Below are 20,396 nucleotides of genomic sequence, written 5' to 3'. Positions count from 1 at the left end.
TTAAATAAATACATGGAATATATGGCTGATGTGGCTGTTTATATCACATTACCTTGAACAGGTTAAACTGATCACATTTTGTTTTCCTCTTTTATTCTATTTCACCTTTTTAATTTCCCTTTTTCCCCCGGCTCAAATTCAATAGCCCTGCCCAGAGGATACACACATTTGTATGTGTGTGTGTGTGTTTGTGTGAGCCGGCAGACAGCCTGTCTCCCAGCATTGCTGTTCCCCCGTGGAGGGTGTGTATGGTTCTTGACAGAGCAGAGTGTAATGTGTGATAGATCGCACTTCAGGGACCTGATAATCACATCACCCTCTATCGCCTATCAGCTGGCCACCACAGGACACCCTTCACACGGACACAGGGAGCCCTCACACTCCCCTCCTCTCTCTCTCTCCATCCCTCTCCAATCTACCTCTATATTTTTCTTTATCTTTACTCTTTCCTAAGCCCCCACTATTTCTTTCTTTCTTTCTTTCTTTTCTTGATTAAAATTAATTTGGATTAGTTGCCTTTGTCCTCTCTCACTTTACTATTCTCTTCCACAGTCACACAATCAGATCAAACAAGTCATTCTGGTAAAACTTCCAAAAGTAGGGAAGGTTAACTGAACATGAACATCTCAGCAGCTATGTCCTGCTGAGGACGAATCCTTCAGAGTGTCGTTGAAAGTGTTGTTGCCAAGGTTAAGTAGCCCGTCCTATAATAAGTGTTGCTGTGTGTGTGTGTGTGTGTGTGTGTGTGTGTGTGTGTGTGTGTGTGTGTGTGTGTGTGTGTGTGTGTGTGTGTGTGTGTGTGTGTGTGTGTGTGTGTGTGTGTGTGTGTTTTGCGGGGAGCAGCAGACGCTCAGATCGGGGCTGGAGCGGCGGCCCCGGGCCCTCCGACAGTGCAGGCAAACGGCAAATGGCCTTTAGCATCGCTAACCGAGCTAGCCCAACTATCCATCATACCATATGTTCTCACTGGGAGAGCTAACGCTAATGAGAGATGAGAGGAGAGGAAAGGGGGAAAGGAAGGGGAGTAGAGGTGGTGGAAGAAGAGGAAGAGGAGGAGAAAGAAGAGGAGAGCAGGGAGGAGAAGAGCGGAAGAAGGAAGAGGAGGAAGAGGAGGAGAGAAGCATATGCTCACTCCAGCAAGATAACGCTAATGAAAGATGGAATACAGGAAGGAGGAAGAAAGGAAGAGAGGGGAAGAGGGTATTAAAGTAAGATATTGCAATATGTGACTCAGGAATTGATCACAGCATATATCTTCACTGTTGAGAATTCTGTTCATTTGGCAGAAAACAGGCAGTCAAAACATTCCATTGGGCATTTAGTGAAATGGTTTCCTCATGGTTTAACTTAGCGCACTTGTTACCTGGTTCAGAAAGGACTTGAGCATTCCTGAGTCCTTTATGGTACAGTACAATATAAAGAGCATTTGTGAGGAGAGAGACTAATGACACTATACAACACATCCTTATGGGGTCCTTGTTTATATGTTGTGTGATAAATAGTGTGCCGTGTCCAAGTCTGGCAATGTGTGCACTTTGACTCCTGCAGAGTGTACCCCGCTGTGTGTGAATGTGTGTGTGAATTGTGTGTGTGTGTTTCCTGCAGAGTGCTTGGCAGTGCCCTCGCCAGTGCCATCCCTTGCCCGCTCTATCATCTGCCGTGACAAAGATGTCTGACACTGTGTGACACCCCACACACACACACACTCACAAGCACACGCTCAGACACACACACGCTCAGACACACACACACACACACACACACACACACACACACACACACACACACACACACACACACACACACACACACACACACACACACACACACACACACACACACACACACACACACACACACACACACCCCTGCCCATCTGTGCCTGGGTGCCTGCGCTCAGAGACGCCACAGGGGAGAGACGACCCCAAAAGAGAGCAAGTCCCTCTCTTCCACCCTTCCCCCTCTTTCTCTAACTCTCCTCCCCTATATCTGCCATCTCTCTTCCCAGTGTCATTCTAAAGTCACTGAGGACCCAGCCTAAACTGTTTGGGGAAGTGTAACGTGGATGTGGGTAGGACAGACATTTATTGTGTGTGTGTATGTGTGTTGTATTTCAACCTGATTTCATAGTTTCACTTGGGAATTTGCCGTAATTGGATGAACGTCGATTTTTTACCCAATAATTCTGCATGGTTACAGTGTTAATTCTGTGTAGTTACTGGGTTAAAATAGAAACAACTCAAAGGGTTAAGTTTAGGTATTAATTCCCGAGTGGTTAAAGTTAGGGCTATGGTTTGAAGAAAGCTTAAAACAAATTACAGTTTTTTACAATCACTTTGACACTAATTTCAGAACCTTGATGTCATTTTTCAAAACTCTAGACACAAAACTCACAGCCAATGATCAAAATGCACATTTTTCAAAACTCTAACACTTTTTCCAATTGCTTGGATACAATACACATAAAGCTAAGATCATTTGTTCATTGAACTAAAATCACCTGTTCAAAATGACACAACTTAACATCAAAGTATTACCATTTCAAAATGCAATTCACACATTACATCTGAGATGACTGTCTATTCATGTCATTACAATGATCTAACTATCAATTGATACAACTCCTCAAAATGATAAGTAACTGTTGCATTACTCTTAATGCATAGTTTTATGGAAACTGACAAACAATATAAACCAATTGGACTACATTATCTATGGCTGTAATATTTCATCATCATTCTTTATCAGACACTGTTTCTATGGTCCCATGTACCACTTTTCCAGACCTTGTTTTCAGATTTGACATTACTGTACACTCACCAGCCACTTTATTAGGCACACCTATCTAGTATCTAGCACTGGGTAGGACCCCCCCTGCCTCCACAACAGGCTGAATTATTCACGGTGTTGTACGTTAAGAGATGCCCTTCTGCACACCACTGTTTTAAACAGCTGATATTTGAGCATTTGTGGCCTTTCTGTTAGCGTGAATGAGTCTGGACATTCTCCTCTGACCTCTCTCATTAACAAGGTGTTTTGGCCCACAGAACTGTCGCTCAGTGAATGTGTTTTGTTTATCGCACCATTCTCTGTAAACTCTAGAGACTGTAGTGTGTAAAAATCCCAGGAGGGCAGCTGTTTCTGAGATGCTGGAATCACCATGTGTGGCATCAACAATCATACCACGGTCAAGTTGCTTAGATTACGCATCTTGCCCGTTCTAATGTTAGGTCGAACAACAACTAAAGCTCTCTACTCTATATGCTCTATATATTGAGTTGCAGGCAGCCACATGATTCGCTGTTCAAATGTAACCTTCCTTGATGAGCTAAATCAGGTCTGTAGAGCTGATGGCGTGACCTATGTCATTGTGTGGGATAATGTCAGGTTCCACCATGCTCAAGCATAGTTTCAGGCCCATCCACAATTTATCACCCTGTACTTACCCCCATACTCTCCTTTCCTTAACCCAATTGAGGATTTTTTTCTCCACATGGAGGTGGAAGGTATATGATAGGCGCCCTCATGAACAAGCCACCCTTCTCCAGGCCATGGATGACGCATGCAATGACATCACGGCAGACCAGTGTCAGGCCTGGATTCGCCCGAAGATTCTTCCCAAGATGTTTGGCTAATAAAAACATCCATTGTGATGTGGATGAGAACCTGTGGCCAAATCCACAAGACAGGGTTGATGGAAATATAGAAGCACAGTAATCAATCTTTTGTTTAGCTTTTCACAGTGAGCCAGGTGAGGAACACTGCAGTTGATGTTTTACTGTAGTTTGTTTCTTTTTTGTAGCAAATTATTTTTGCTTTGATTCTAAGAAACCTATGTTGTGATTTTATTGTATTTCATCAATAAATGTCATATTTTGTTCAATGACTCCACTGTGTCTGTAGTATTCTCTCTACTAGTCCTTTTACAGTGATGTATTTACGTGTAGTACCATAATGAAACATGTATCACATATTTTGTACTACAATATTTAATTATTGTACGAACAACTACACAGTGAAACTATCGGTATCTTGTGTGTGGGTGATCTAAATGAATGTTCCTATGGTATTTCATGATAAATGAGTTATTTCAACCAATGATTCTGCAAGTGCAAGGTTTCTTTAAAGATATGAATGCACAATGCAATGTTTTGAACATTGGACAGCCTGTGTTACAAGTGATGACCTTTTTGAGTTTTGTGTCTAGAGTTTTGAAAAATTAGCACAAGGTTCTGAAATTAGTGCCAAAGTGGTTGTTTAAAAATGTAATTAAGCAATTAGGCCCAAGGGGGTGTGGTATATGGCCAATATACCACGGCTAAGGGCTCTTCTTAGGCACGACACAACGCGGAGTGTCTGGACATAGCCCTTAGCCGTGGTATATTGGCCATATACCACAAACCCTAGAAGTGCCTTACTGCTATAATAAACTGGTTACCAATGTAATTAGAACAGTAAAAATAAATGTTTTGTCACACCCGTTGTGTACGGTCTGATATACCATGGCTGTCGACCAATCAGCATTCAGAGTTCGAACCACACAGTTTATAATAAAAAAGAATGCGCTGTTTCCATTAAGTATCATCAAGTACTCTGCTTGCTAGAGAACTGTGAACTGTTTTAGGTTGAGCGCTGATGAAGGCATAAATCAACGTCCTCAGGACCTTTCCAAATGTCTGAAATCGACGGCTCTTTCTTGACCAGCCTGTGTATTTAATATGTGGCGTAGCTTGTGTAAATCTGTCACCTGTTAAAGGTGTGTATGACGTAGCTTGTGTAAATCTGTCACCTGTTAAAGGTGTGTGTGGTATCCCTCTCTCTGCATCTCCACAGCAGACCAGGGTATCCTCTATGACTGTACTGCCGCAGCACTGGGACCTGTAGCCGTCATGGAGCAGCCCTCCACAGCACAGTTGCCCCCCTGACGGGGAGTAAGGCACCCGCCCACAGCACGCGTCACCCACCCCCACCGACACACGCCCCTGTCCTGGGTCAGGACAGCACACCTCACCTGGGGGAGAGGAGGAGGAGGAAAAGGAGGAGGTGGAGGAGGAATGAGGAACAGTAAACTGTTAGTTTGTTTTGTTGGTAAGGTAAGAAAACATTGTGATAAAGTTTCAAACACTGTAAACAGTTTATTTCCCAAAACATTTTGAAGAGAAGTGAAACTGAAACAGATGGAAACGATATATATGGTTTTCTTGCTAAATGATGTCCTATGGGTACTCACCGGTCGCCACAGGAATGTAGTATCTTCCACAGCATTGGTGATCCGGGAGAGGTGGGAGGAGCTTCCCACCACAGCACAGAGTGTGGGAGGAGTTTGGTGAGGGCAGGTAACGCCCCTCACAGCACAGGTGTAGAGGTTTACTGGTGTAAACCACACCATCACAACACACCTGGAGAACATACACACACACACACAAAGGAATAAAGAAAGAGAGCGAGAGAGAGGGAGAGAGAGAGGGGGTGAGGGAAGAGAGAGATAGACACAGAGAGAGAGGGGGGGGGGGGGAGAGTTAATTAGCTGTGTACAACATGCCCTGCTCCCTCCACCTGTGTTCAGGTAGAGTATATAAAATGGCCGCTGTGTGTACTGCTCTTGTTCTACACTACGGGCCTATAATGACTCGACTGTATTATGGTATAAAGTGTGTGTCCTTGGGTACGCCTGGGTTATTTTGTCTTCATCATCCTGGTGTGTGTGTGTGTGTGTGTGTGTGTGTGTGTGTGTCGCAAGATTCCCGCGCGCTGAGGGGACAGACGTATGGCGTATGGGTAGCTTGCCAAGTTGGCAGGCTTTCAATGACATGAGGATTGGAGCAATCGTCAGACGACAAGTTAATCTGTTTAGTGAAAACAATCTCTGGGAGGAGGATGATGACTGTGTCTCCTGCATAAATAAAACTGTTTCAAACATCTGACTGTGTCTGTTGTGTTACAGCAGGAGAGCTTTACACCAGTGTTTCTCAAATACCATGGGGAGCATTGTTTTGTTACATCCCTATACTTGCACACCTGGGCCCATATAAATAATACTTCTTAGCCTCTTACATGAGATGTACTTGTAAGTCGAAAGATTCTGAGAAAATGTTCAGAATTATGATGTTTCCTCCAAAGGATAATAATTGAACAAGTCAACTGGCTGTGCTGGTATTGGAGTGGAACACAAATGGGCTGCCCTGTGTTTCCCTGTTACTCCAGAACCAGAGTTGAATAAGGATTTCCAGTTTGTTTATTTGTCATATACAAATGATATACAGTAGCAGTCAAAAGTTTGGACACACCTACTCATTCTAGGGTTTTTCTTTATTTTTACTATTTTCTCCATTGTAGAATAATAGTGAAGACATCAAAACTATGAAATAACACATATGGAATCATGTAGTAACCAAAAAACTGTTAAACAAATCAAAATATATTTTACATTTTAAATTCTTCAAAGTAGCCACCTTTTGCCTTGATTTCAGCTTTGAACAATCTTGGCATTCTCTCAACCAGCTTCATGAGGAATGCTTTTCCAACAGTCTTGAAGGAGTTCCCACATATGCTGAGCACTTGTTGGCTGCTTTTCCTTCACTCTGCGGTCCAATTCATCCCAAACCATCTCAATTGGGTTGAGGTCGGGTAATTGTGGAGGCCAGGTCATCTGATGCAGCACTCCATCACTTGCCCTGGTCAAATAACCCTTACACAGCCTGGAGGTGTTTTTGGGGTCATTGTCCTGTTGAAAAACAAATGATAGCCCCACTAAGCGCAAACCAGATGGGATGGTGTATCGCTGCAGAATGCTGTGGTAGCCACGCTGGTTAAGTGTGCCTTGAATTCTAAATAAATCACAGACAGCAAAGCACCCCCACACCATCACACCTCCATGCTTCACGGTGGGAACCACACTTGCGGAGATCATCTGTTCACCTACTCTGCGTCTCACAAAAACACGGCGATTGGAACCAAAAATCTCAAATTTGGACTCATCAGACCATTCCACCGGTCTAATGTCCATTGCTTGTATTCTTGGCCCAAGCAAGTCTCTTCTTATTATTGGTGTCCTTAAGTAGGGGTTTCTTTGCAGCAATTCGACCATGAAGTCCTGATTCACACAGTCTCCTCTGAACAGTTGATATTGAGATGTGTCTGTTACTGGAACTCTGTGAAGCATTTATTTGGGCTGCAATTTCTGAGGCTGGTAACTCTAATGAACTTATCCTCTGCAGCAGATGTAACGCTGGGTCTTCCTTTCCTGTGGCGGTCCTCATGAGAGCCAGTTTCATCATTGCACTTGGTGGTTTTTGCGACTGCACTTGAAGAAACTTTAAAAGTTCTTGAAATTTTCTGGATTGACAGACCTTCATGTCTGTCAATCTTAAAGTAATGATGGACTGTCGTTTCTCTTTGCTTATTTGAGCAGTTTTTTCCATAATATGGACTTGGTCTTTTGCCAAATAGGGCTATCTTCTGTATACCACCCCTACCTTGTCACAACACAACTGATTGGCTCAAACGCATTAAGAAGGAAATAAATTACACAAATTAACTTTTAAAAAGGCACACCTGTTAATTGAAATGCATTCCAGGTGACTACCTCATGAAGCTGGCTGAGAGAATGCCAAGAGTGTGCAAAGCTGTCATCAAAGCAAAGGGTGGGTAATTTGAAGAATTTAAAGGTGTGTTTAACACTTTTTTGGTTACAACATGATTTCATGTGTTATTTCATAGTTTTGATGTCTTCGCTACTTTTCTACAATGTAGAAAATAGTCAAAATGAAAAAAGAAACCTGGAATGAGTAGGTGTGTCCAAACTTTTGACTGGTACCGTATATGAAGGGAGTTACTATGTTACTACTATTATGTTATTATATTATATGGGCAACAACTTATTCTATGTGTAAAGAGAGAGTTACCTGTCTCTGAGGTTGGTAGCAGGATGCCCCACACACCCCCTGAGAGGCGGAGCACTGCAGGTAGGAGCATCTGACCTCTGACCTCTCACCCCCCTGGGTCACACTTGACCCCCACTCGGCCCCCCCACAGGGTCTCAGCATCTTCCTCCACACCTCGTAGCCTAGCATGATACCACAGGGCTGGCCTGGAGAAGACCACTCCACCCTCACTGATCTGGAGGAGGGAAAGGAGGGGAGAGAGAGAGAGTTAGGGGAGGAAGAGAGTGAAGGGGGAGAGGGAGGCCAAACACTTGGCCAGAGAAAGAAATATCAGGATTGAGTTGAAAAGCCACACACACCACCCAGTGTGGACTGCCCCGTCTCGAGCCACTTCAGTCAGTTAAGGTGTCAGAGTGTTTTATACACTTCAAATATCGATTTTTTCTCTTTTTAACTACTGTACCTTTGGCAGATACTAACCATGAAGGAGACACACACACACACTTCTACTGCTGTGTGTGTGTGTCTGTCTACTTGGGCATGTGTGTGCGCATGCGTGCGTGTGTAAACCAGCATGTGCTGTAATTGTCATATTTCAATCAAACCCTAAGCCGTACCACAATTCCCTCTCTCGCTCTCTTTCTCCTTCACTCTCTCTGTTTCTCCCACTCTTTCTCTGGGCCGGACGTAGCTTGCGTCAGAATTAATGAATTAACTATTGATTAAATTCCACTTTGGCAAATCTAGCGTGGCGAATGAATGAAGTGTTTGGGGCTCATGTAGGCCAGAGAGGGACATGTCAGGGCCATCGATCTGTGGTTAGTTTTCTACTGGGGCACAAGTTACACACCTCCTGATTATGACAGGTAGAGAAAGCTAGAGACAGGGAGGGAGGGAGGGAGGGAGGGAGGGAGGGACGGAGGGAGGGAGGGAGGGAGGGAGGGAGGGAGGGAGGGAGGGAGAGAGAGAGAGAGAGAGGGAGAGAGAGCGAGAGAGAGCGTGAGAGAGCGTGAGAGAGCGCGAGAGAGTGAGAGAGAGTGAGAGAGAGATCGGGAGAGAGAGAGAGAGAGAGGGAGAGATAGAGAGAGAGGGTGAAAGGCTTCTGGCTTTGTCCACCATCACAAACACATGCATTCCTGAACACGCACACATATACACTTGCACACAAGCAAGCATGCACACACACACACTTACACACAGAGGCTAACTCACCTGGGGCTGAGCACCTGTATGTGTGGAGGTGCTATGTCGGCAGGTAGATCCTCCACTGTAGTCACCTGAGTAGCGTTACTCTTTACACACCCATACACAGTACACACCTCCACCTGTAATACACAACAAAACACACACCCTCACTTTTTACATAAAAACACACAAAACAGTACACCATCAAACACAGAAGTCATTCAAACCTGTAGGAGGTGAGTGATTGTGTACTACAGTACCTTTATGTCATAGACGGTGAAGGGCAGCAGTCCTCCCAGTAAGTATGATCCTGATGTGTTATCAGCAGTAGCATGTACAGTCCCGTCTAGATAGACAGAGTATTCAGTCACAGCTCCGTTAGGCTGTACAGGGGGAGACCACAGCACACGCACTGTACTGCTGTTTACTGGAACCACCTCTGGAGGAAACACTCCCTCTGGCTCTGGGGGGTGACACACACAGGTTAAAACACCAGTTAAAAATCACTCTTTCTTTCTATCTCTGCCTTTCTCTCCCTCTTCATCTCTCTATCCCCTCCACATACTCAAAGAAAACAGACGACTGTGTGTGTGTGTGTGTGTGTATATGTGTGCGTGTGTGTCTGTGTGTGTGTGTGTGTGTGTGTGTGTGTGTGTGTGTGTGTGTGTGTGTGTGTGTGTGTGTGTGTGTGTGTGTGTGTGTACGTATGTATGTGTGTGTGTGTGTATGTAAACTCAGCAAAAAAAGAAACTTCCTCTCACTGTCAAAAACATTTATTATCAGCAAACTTAACATGTGTAAATATTTGTATGAACATAACAAGATTCAACAACTGAGACATGAACTGAACAAGACCCAGAGACATGTGACTAACAGAAATTGAATAATGTGTCCCTGAACAAAAGGGGGTCAAAATCAAAAGTAACAGTCAGTATCTGGTGTGGCCACCAGCTGCATTAAGTACTGCAGGGCATCTCCTCCTCATGGACTACACTAGATTTGCCAGTTCTTGCTGTGAGATGTTACCCCACTCTTCCACCAAAGCACCTGCAAGTTCCCAGACATTTCTGGGGGGAATGGCCCTAGCCCTCACCCTCTGATCCAACAGGTCCCAGACATGCTCAATGGGATTGAGATCCGGGCTCTTCGCTGGCCATGGCAGAACACTGTCATTCCTGTCTTGCAGGAAATCACGCACAGAACGAGCAGTATGGCTGGTGGCATTGTCATGCTGGAGGGTCATGTCAGGATGAGCCTGCAGGAAAGGTACCACATGAGGGAGGAGGATGTCTTCCCTGTAACGCACAGCGTTGAGATTGCCTGCAATGACAGCAAGCTCAGTCCGATGATGCTGTGACATACCGCCCCAGACCATGATGGACCCTCCAACTCCAAATTGATCCCGCTCCAGAGTACAGGCCTCGGTGTAATGTTCATTCCTTCGACGATGACCGCGAATCCGACCATCACCCCTGGTGAGACAAAACCGTCACTCGTCAGTGAAGAGCACTTTTTGCCATTCCTGTATGGTCCAGCGACGGTGGGTTTGTGCCCATAGGCAACAATGTTGCCGGTGATTTCTGGTGAGGACCTGCCTTACAACAGGCCTACAAGCCCTCAGCCCAGCGCATCTCAGCCTATTGCGGACAGTCTGAGCACTGATGGAGGGATTGTGCGTTCCTGGTGTAACTCGTGCAGTTGTTGTTGCCATTCTGTACCTGTGTGATGTTCGGATGTACCAATCCTGTGCAGTTGTTGTTACACGTGGTCTGCCACTGCGAGGACGATAAGCTGTCCGTCCTGTCTCCCTGTAGCGCTGTCTTAGGCGTCTCACAGTACAGACATTGCAATTTATTGCCATGGCCACATTTGCAGTCTTCATGCCTCCTTGCAGCATGCCTAAGGCACGTTCACGCAGATGAGCAGGGACCCTGGGCATCTTTCTTTTGGTGTTTTTCAGAGTCAGTAGAAAGGCCTCTTTAGTGTCCTACGTTTTCATAACTGTGACCTTAATTGCCTACCGTCTGTAAGCTGTTAGTGTCTTAACGACCGTTCCACAGGTGCATGTTCATTAATTGTTTATGGTTCATTGAAGAAGCATGGGAAACAGTGTTTAAACCCTTTACAATGAAGATCTGTTAAGTTATTTGGATTTTTACAAATTATCTTTGAAAGACATGTACAGTGGATTTAAAAAGTCTACACACCCCTGTTAAAATGCCAGGTTTTTGTGATGTAAAATAATGAGACAAAGATAAATCATGTCAGAACTTTTTCTTCCTTTAATGTGACCTATAACGTGAACAATTCAATTGGAAAACAAACTGAAATCTTTGAGGGGGAAAAATAAAAAATAAAAAACTCACAATAACCTGGTTGCATAAGTGTGCACACCCTTAAACTAATACTTTGTTGAAGCACCTTTTGATTTTATTACAGCACTCAGTCTTTTTGGGATCTCTCTGCGGACCATGGCTTTTGCTCTGAGATGCAACTAAGAAAATGTCAGGAAAATCCTACTAGAACAGCTGAACTTTATTTGTGATTAATCAGAGTCACTTTAAATGATGGCAGGTGTGTAATGACTTCTATTTAACATGGGTTTGAATGTGATTGGTTAATTCTGAACACAGCCACATCCCCAGTTATAAGAGGGTGTGCACACTTATGCAACCAGGTTATTGTAAGGTTTTTATTTTTCATTTTTCCACCTCGAAGATTTCTGTTTGTTTTTCAATTGAATTGTTCACATTATAGGTCACATTAACGGTATAAAAAGTTCTGACATGATTTATCTTTGTCTCATTCTTTTACATCACAAAAACCTGTGTGTGTGTGTGTGTGTGTGTGTGTGTGTGTGTGTGTGTGTGTGTGTGTGTGTGTGTGTGTGTGTGTGTGTGTGTGTGTGTGTGTGTGTGAGAGAGAGAGAGAGAGAAAAAGTGTGTGTGTGCTAGTAGCCTGTAGTGGGATATTGAATCTCTCCTGTAGATTGCGAGGACAAAGAGAGGCACAAGGCAGGGCCAGGGGGTTAACTGGGCTAGTCTCTCTGAAACCCAGTCCTGCTGTTACACACACTGAAGAGAGTAACTACTCCTACGCCAGCGCATACACAATTAAACCCTGTGTCTACCTAACTAACTGACTGACTGATTCACAGTGAGAATATTGCCACTTTCCCCATGTAACATTCATCTAATGATCATTGTGATATCACACAGCCCAGCCCACAGAGCAGCGGCCCAGATAGAGTGAGACAAAATGACTAACATCTCCAAATGATTCTTCTTAGTGGGAACACACTTTTAATTATCTCCTAACACACTTACCCAATTCATTCCCTCCTAACACACTTACCCAATTCATTCCCTCCTAACACACTTACCCAAACCCAACCCAGTGCACTACATTTCACTTCCACGATAGCATTATCAACGCTAGACTCAACACCAGACACACAAACACATGAATGGAGGCACACAGACACACATTCACATAAAAACACACACTCAAAATGTGCGCCTGGTTTTTTAATTATCTGTGTGACTGTGTGTGTGTGACTGTGTGTGTGTGTGTGTGTGTGTGTGTGTGTGTGTGTGTGTGTGTGTGTGTGTGTGTGTGTATAACAGTGGTTACAGATCTATGGCCTTACGGCAGTAGAATAATGTAATGGAAGGACCCCTGGAGCCTCTAAGCTAAATGACCCGTGGCCCGCTTTTAGCAGCTAACAACTTTCTAATGTTTTTAATGCACTTTTTACTGTGCTGATCTGATTAGGTGGAGAGAGAGACAGAGGGAGGGAGGGAGAGAGAGAGAGAGAGAGAGAGAGAGAGAGAGAGAGAGAGAGAGAGAGAGAGAGAGACAACACTGTATATAGACATAATATGACATTTGAAATGTCTTTATTCTTTTGGAACTTCTGTGAGTGTAATGCCCCTTATATTTAAATTGAAAAATTGAAAGAGAGAAAGATAAGAGAAAACCCACAGTACCTACAGAGATGGAGTCTTGATCTTAAGACACTGGAGACCATGGTCGTGGTCTAGGTCTACGCTAATGGTATTAAAGAACACTGTAGTCTTTGTAGTGTGAAGGGATCTGGCTTTTTAAATGGAAGCCAGATGGGCATGCAATGGTTCATGTTTAGGAAGATGATGTTTTAAGATGGTTGGCCTTGGTCTGGGTCTTCTTTTTCTACATTTAGGGCAACATTTTCCTGTTACAAAAAATACATGCGCTGTGAAATAAAGTTCCGTTCCGTTCTAAATAACGGGAGCTCCGATAGTTGTGAGGAATAATTATCTTTTACATCAGCACATGTATCAATATGTTCTATTGTTTTGTTAAGCTACATGCTTGTGTGGCTAAATAGGGGGTAAAACTGTTGAGGCATGCAGAAGGCTGTTTCTCAAACTAGAGTCACATAAGAAACCACTTGATACTGAAATACAATAACGGGCTCAGAGTGTACAGGAAGTGCATCACAAGGTTGGGACCAACCTGCACGCCAACGATAGGATGAGTAAGTTTAAACCATGCTCATCCTCCCTCTGACAGGCCAGCAGTGAGCGGGAACTATCTCTGTCAGAGCATTTAAGGAAGAACAAAGGATGTGTCGTTCTCTTCTCTGTCTGCCCTGCGTGGTGTTACAGTGAGACCGTATATACGAACATCATATTTACCATTCAAGTGTTTGCATTAATTAAAGTACAAAGAAATCAGAAGTTACTCTGTGCTAACTATTTTGTTCTGATACCAGATTCGAATTGACGCAACCCAACATAGTGTATCATAACTATCTTTGTACATGATGTTTCCGCCACCATTTCCTATGACCGAAAAGAGCTTCTGGACGTAAGAATAGCTATCACTAACCTTGATTTAGATGAGGACTACTACTTCAATGAGTCTGGGGCAAAGGACATATTGATTATTCCGGACCAGGCCCAAATCCCCGACACTTGGAGGAGGCGGTGCTATAAAAGCCAGCGTGCGGGATACCAGATGAGACTACGTTGGAGAGTGGATAAACCTCCTCTTGCACGTTCTATTGGCGAATAAACTGCACGAGCTCCGTTCGAGACTATCAACGTGATCTGAAGAACTGTAATATCCTTTCATCAACATTTTTCGTCGCTGTCTATTTACCACCACAAACTGATGCTGACACTAAGACCGCACTCAACGACCTGTATAGGGCCATAAGCAAACAAGAAAATGTTCACCCAAAGACAGCACTTCTAAAGGCCAGGGATTTTAATGCAGGAAAACTGCCATGTTTCCTAATTTCTACCACAATGCCACCTGCGCAACTAGAGGCAAAAAAACGTTACATCACCTTTACTCCACACACAGAGATGCATACAAAGCTCTCCGTCACCCTCTGTTTGGCAAATCTGACCATAACTATATCCTCCTGATTCATGCTCACAAACAAAAACTCAAACAGGAAGTACACGCTCAATACAGAAGTGGTCAGGTGAAGCTACAGGACTGTTTCGCTAGCACAGACTGGAATATGTTCCGGGATTCATCCGATGGCATTGAGAAATGTATCACATCAGTCAATGGCTTCATTAATAAGTGCATTGACGACATCGCCCTCACAGTGACTGTGCGTACATATCCCAACCAGAATCCTGGATTATAGGCAACATCCACACTGAGCTAAAGGCTAGAGCTGCTGCTTTCAAGGAGCGGGACACTAATCCGGACGCTTATAAGAAATCCTGCTACACCCTCAGACGAACCATTAAACAGGCAAAGCGTCAATAAAGAATGGAATCCTACTACACCGACTCTGATGCTCGTCGGATATGGCAGGGCTTGCAAACTAACACGGATTACAAACCCAGCCGCGAGCTGTCCAGTGACTCAAGTCTACCAGGCGAGCTAAATACCTTCTATGCTCGATTTGAGGAAAGCTGTTTTGGACGACTGCGTGATGACACTCTCCGTAGCTGATATGAGTAAGACCTTTCAACAGGTTAAGGGCCAACAAGGCCAATTAGGGGAGGGATGGTAGGGTTAAGGGGAAAATAATAAAGAAGAAAAATATGGGCCTCCCGAGTGGCGCAGCAGTCTAAGGCACTGCATCTCAGTGCTAGAGGCGTCACTAGAGATCCTGGTTCGATCCCGGGTTGTATCACAATCCGATAGGGCGGCATACAATTGGCGCAGCGTTAGGGGAGGGTTTGGCCAGGGTAGGCTGTCATTGTAAATAACAATTTGTTCTTAACTGACTTGCTTAGTTAAATAAAAATATATTATATTTACCTGAAAATATATGGGGGATTGGAAATGATTCAGATAGTCACAATCTATCTGCAATATTAAAGCTGATCTACCCCCCCATCATCAAGATAGCCGACGACATGACGGTGGTAGGCCTGATCACCGACGATGGTAACACAGCCTATAGGGAGGAAGTCAGAGACCAGTGTAGCGCCAGGACAACAACGTCAGCAAGACTGATCGTAGACTACAGGAAATGGAGTGTCGAGCACACCCCCATTCACATCGACTGGGCTGTAGTGGAGTGTGTTGAGAGTTTTAAGTTCCTCAGTGTCAACAACACTAAGGACCTGCCATGGTCCAAACACACCACCACAGTCTTGACAAGGGCACGACAACTCCTCCTCACCCTCAGAAGGCTGAAAATATTTGGCATGGGCCCTCAGATCCTCAAAAACTTGTCAGCGGAAGACCCTAAAAATTGTCAAAGACTGCAGCCACCCAAACTCATAGATTGTTCTCTAAGCTACCGAACGGCAAGCTCTACCGGAGGTGCCAAGTGTGGGAACAAAAGGCTCCTGAACAACTTCTACCCCCAAGCCATAAGACTGCTGAACAGTTCATTAAAAGGCTACCCTGACTATTTACATTGACCCCCTTTTTTTCCCACTGGCTCTATGCACACTCACTGGACTCCACACCCACTCACACATACTACACTATTCACACACTCACACATACTACACTATCCACACACTCACACATACTACACTGACACTACAACACACACACACACACACACACACACACACACACACACACACACACACACACACACACACACACACACACACACACACACACACACACACACACACACACACACACACACGCTCACACGCTCACACACACACACAAAACATACAGACATGCATATTGACACCAAACACTTCATCGGAAGAGGTTGGGTCCTGGTCTGGGGCTTGTTTGTTTAGTTTTTTTTATTTAAAGGTTCTCTACGCATTTTTCAGAATGTATGGAATTCTATTTATTTACTACTACAAGTACAACATAGATATTAAGGTCTATTTGCAGGTGGTGTTGTGGTTCCAGAGGGGTTAAGTCGTGGTGTTGTGGTTCCAGAGGGGTTATGTCGTGGTGTTGTGGTTCCAGAAGGGTTAAGTTGTGGTGTTGTGGTTCCAGAGGGGTTACGTTGTGGTGTTGTGGTTCCAGAGGGGTTAAGTCGTGGTGTTGTGGTTCCAGAAGGGTTAAGTCGTGGTGTTGTGGTTCGACAGGGGTTAAGTCGTGGTGTTGTGGTTCCAGAGAGGTTAAGTCGTGGTGTTGTGGTTCCAGAAGGGTTAAGTCGTGGTGTTGTGGTTCGACAGGGGTTAAGTCGTGGTGTTGTGGTTCCAGAGAGGTTAAGTCGTGGTGTTGTGGTTCCAGAGGGGTTAAGTCGTGGTGTTGTGGTTCCAGAGGGGTTACGTCGTGGTGGTGGTGTTGTGGTTCTAGAGGGGTTAAGTCGTGGTGGTGGTGCTGTGGTTCTAGAAGTGTTAAGTCGTGGTGGTGTTGTTGTGGTTCTAGAGGGGTTACGTCGTGGTGGTGTTGTTGTAGTTCTAGATGGGTTAAGTCATGGTGGTGGTGTTGTAGTTCTAGAGGGGTTAAGTTGTGGTGGTGTAATTGTGGTTCTAGAGGGGTTAAGTCGTGGTGGTGTTGTTGTGGTTCTAGAGCGCTTAAGTCATGGTGGTGGTGTTGTTGTGGTTCTAGAGGGGTTAAGTCATGGTGGTGGTGTTGTTGTGGTTCTAGAGGGGTTAAGTCGTGGTGGTGGTGTTGTTGTGGTTCTAGAGGGTTTAAGTCGTAGTGGTGGTGTTGTGGTTCTAGAGGGGTTAAGTCGTGGTGGTGGTGGTGTTGTGGTTCTAGAGGGGTTAAGTCGTGGTGGTGGTGGTGGTGTTGTGGTTCTAGAGGGGTTTTGTCATGGTGGTGTTGTTGTGGTTCTAGAGGGGTTAAGTCGTGGTGGTGGTGTTGTTGTGGTTCTAGAGGGGTTAAGTTGTGGTGGTGGTGGTGGTGTTGTGGTTCTAGAGGGGTTAGGTCTTGGTGGTGGTGTTGTGGTTCTAGAGGGGTTAGGTCTTGGTGGTGGTGTTGTGGTTCTAGAGGGGTTAAGTCGTGGTGGTGTTGTTGTGGTTCTAGAGGGGTTAAGTCTTGGTGGTGGTGTTGTGGTTCTAGAGGGGTTAAGTCGTGGTGGTGTTGTTGTGGTTCTAGAGGGGTTAGGTCTTGGTGGTCATGTTGCTGTGGTCCTAGAGGGGTTAAGTCATGGTGGTGGTATTGTGGTTCTAGAGGGGTTAAGTTGTGGTGTTGTTGTGGTTCTAGAGGGGTTAAGTCGTGGTGGTGGTGTTGTGGGTCTAGAGGGGTTAAGTCATGGTGGTGGTGTTGTTGTGGTTCTAGAGGGGTTAATTCATGGTGCTGTTAAGTCATGGTGGTGGTGTTGTGATTCTAGAGGGGTTAAGTCATGGTGGTGGTGTTATGGTTCTAGAGGGGTTAAGTCATGGTGGTGGTGTTATGGTTCTAGAGGGGTTAAGTCATGGTGGTGTTGTTGTGGTTCTAGAGGGGTTAAGTCGTGGTGGTGTTGTTGTGGTTCTAGAGGGGTTTTGTCATGGTGGTGATGTTGTTGTGGTTCTAGATGGGTTAAGTCTAGAGGGGTTAAGTCATGGTGGTGGTGTTATGGTTCTAGAGGGTTAAGTTGTGGTGGTGGTGTTGTTGTTCTAGAGGGGTTCAGTCATGGTGGTGGTGGTGTTGTGGTTCTAGAGGGATTAGGTCTTGGTGGTGTTGTTATGGTTCTAGAGGGGTTAAGTCGTGGTGAGTTGTTGTGGTTCTAGAGGGGTTGGGTCTTGGTGTAGATGTAGTTGGTGATAAACTGGGTCTAGATATGTAGATATGGTTCCTTCTGGGTTGAGTCATGGCCTAGAAGGGGTTTTTGAGAGTTCTGGTCTGGTTCTGAATGTGGTAACTAAAGGATATGTTATTGGCATGGATATGGTTCTTGAGGTTTCTAGTCTTGAACTAGTTGTGGTTCCTAAGGGGTGTAGTCTTGGTCTAGATGTGGTTCCAAAGGGGTGGAGTCTTGGTCTAGATGTGGTTCTCAAGGGTTCTAGTGTTGGTCTAGATGTGTTTCCTAAGGGGTGGAGTCTTGGTCTAGATGTGGTTCTCAAGGGTTCTAGTCTTGGTCTAGATATGGTTCCTAAGGGGTGGAGTCTTGGTCTAGATGTGGTTCCTAAGGGGTGGAGTCTTGGTCTAGATGTGGTTCTCAAGGGTTCTAGTCTTGGTTTAGAAGTGGTTCCTAAGGGGTGGAGTCTTGGTCTCGATGTGGTTCCTAAGGGGTGGAGTATTGGTATCTGGATGTAGGATTCCAGGGGCCTGGTCTTGGTCTCGGTTTCCATGGCTCCGGTGTTGACTCCATCTCTGCAGGTTAGGGTCTGGAGGATTGATTCTAATACCACACCAACCCGATTAGCACTGACCAGCACCCTGCTTCCTCCCGCCCCACCCTGCTCTAGGTGAGTTTGACAAACCCTGCTCTAGGTGAGTTTGGGAAACCCTGCTCTAGGTGAGTTTGGGAAACCCTGCTCTAGGTGAGTTTGGGAAACCCTGCTCTAGGTGAGTTTGGGAAACCCTGCTCTAGGTGAGTTTGGGAAACCCTGCTCTAGGTGAGTTTGACAAACCCTGCTCTAGGTGAGTTTGACAAACCCTGCTCTAGGTGAGTTTGGGAAACCCTGGTCTAGGTGAGTTTGACAAACCCTGCTCTAGGTGAGTTTGACAAACCCTGCTCTAGGTGAGTTTGGGAAACCCTGCTCTAGGTGAGTTTGACAAACCCTGCTCTAGGTGAGTTTGGGAAACCCTGCTCTAGGTGAGTTTGGGAAACCCTGCTCTAGGTGAGTTTGGGAAACCCTGCTCTAGGTGAGTTTGGGAAACCCTGCTCTAGGTGAGTTTGGGAAACCCTGCTCTAGGTGAGTTTGACAAACCCTGCTCTAGGTGAGTTTGGGAAACCCTGCTCTAGGTGAGTTTGACAAACCCTGCTCTAGGTGAGTTTGGGAAACCCTGCTCTAGGTGAGTTTGACAAACTCAGGTGCTGGTCAGAGCTAATAGCGTTGGTGTGGTATTAGAATCACTGGGACCTTCTATTGATCTGGGACCTGTTATTTCACAATACACTCCAACACATTTCACAACACCACCCATCCACAGCACGCACACACACCCTTCTCACCTCCATCTTCAGTAGTACAGTTGACCTCGATATTAGAAGTGTTGTAAGCCCCATTGGACACCTGCAGGGAAACCCTGTAGTGCGTGTTGGGCTGCAGGTCACCTATCACCGTGGAATCAACCCCGGGTGGGAAGGTCAGAGTTCGTCTGAGGTGAGAGGATTCGACCCTGAGTGTGTAGAGTTCCACCTCACCCTGGAGATCCTGTAGAGCTGAGGGGTGGAGAGAGACAGTTGACAGAGAACTTATTGTCATAATCAACATTTGGCGTTTGGTAGCCTAACATTTAAGAGAGTTGGGCCAGTAACCGTAAGGTTGCTGGTACGAATCCCTGAGCCGACTAGGTGATAAATATGTATATGTGCAATTGAGTAAGGCACTTAATCCTAATTGCTCCTGCTAAATTACTAAAATATAAAATGTAACATGACAATATGGAAAAGGTTCCTAGAACAGCATAGTAGTCTCGTCCTACCCTACTGAATAAGGTCCTGTTTATGTGAATAACAGTTCTAGTTCAGACTATCATGACAGTATTAAATATAGCTTCTTACAGGGTTCTGTCCAGCTGATGTGTATGGATGTATGGTCGATGGTCTGGACAGACAGAGAGGGCGGGTGGAGGGGTACTCCTGCCAGGGTAACACCCGTAGCCAGCTGTCCTGTAGAGTAGCCCACGTCATTATAGACCAGTAACTGGTACTGGTACCATGTGAACCTACAGCGTCGAAATGGACCAGGCAAAGGTTAGACAACACACACTTGCATTCAGGCACATACAAAGACACGCACACATGCACTCACACACACATACTGTACCAAAACACATCCTGTTTCAAAA

The 20,396-nt window shown here is 45.2% G+C and overlaps 1 protein-coding gene across 3 annotated transcripts in view; it reads right to left on the bottom strand.

Moving 5' to 3' along the window:
• ush2a (Usher syndrome 2A (autosomal recessive, mild)) overlaps window positions 1-20,396 on the bottom strand; it is a 436,139-nt gene that overhangs the window by 109,132 nt on the left and 306,611 nt on the right. For all 3 annotated transcript variants that reach the window (XM_045714834.1, XM_045714836.1, XM_045714830.1), the window contains 7 exons: window positions 20,110-20,273; window positions 19,558-19,767; window positions 9,329-9,531; window positions 9,096-9,208; window positions 7,905-8,118; window positions 5,231-5,399; window positions 4,790-5,011 (listed from right to left, as the gene is read on the bottom strand). In XM_045714834.1, coding sequence (XP_045570790.1) covers window positions 4,790-5,011; window positions 5,231-5,399; window positions 7,905-8,118; window positions 9,096-9,208; window positions 9,329-9,531; window positions 19,558-19,767; window positions 20,110-20,273 — 1,295 coding nt within the window. The remainder of the gene's footprint in view (window positions 1-4,789; window positions 5,012-5,230; window positions 5,400-7,904; window positions 8,119-9,095; window positions 9,209-9,328; window positions 9,532-19,557; window positions 19,768-20,109; window positions 20,274-20,396) is intronic.

This window comes from Salmo salar, chromosome ssa01 (genome assembly GCF_905237065.1).
Source record: "Salmo salar chromosome ssa01, Ssal_v3.1, whole genome shotgun sequence".
NCBI lineage: Eukaryota > Metazoa > Chordata > Actinopteri > Salmoniformes > Salmonidae > Salmo > Salmo salar.
The sequence above is the reverse complement of the archived record's forward strand: the minus strand, read 5'-3'. Positions and strand labels throughout refer to the sequence as shown.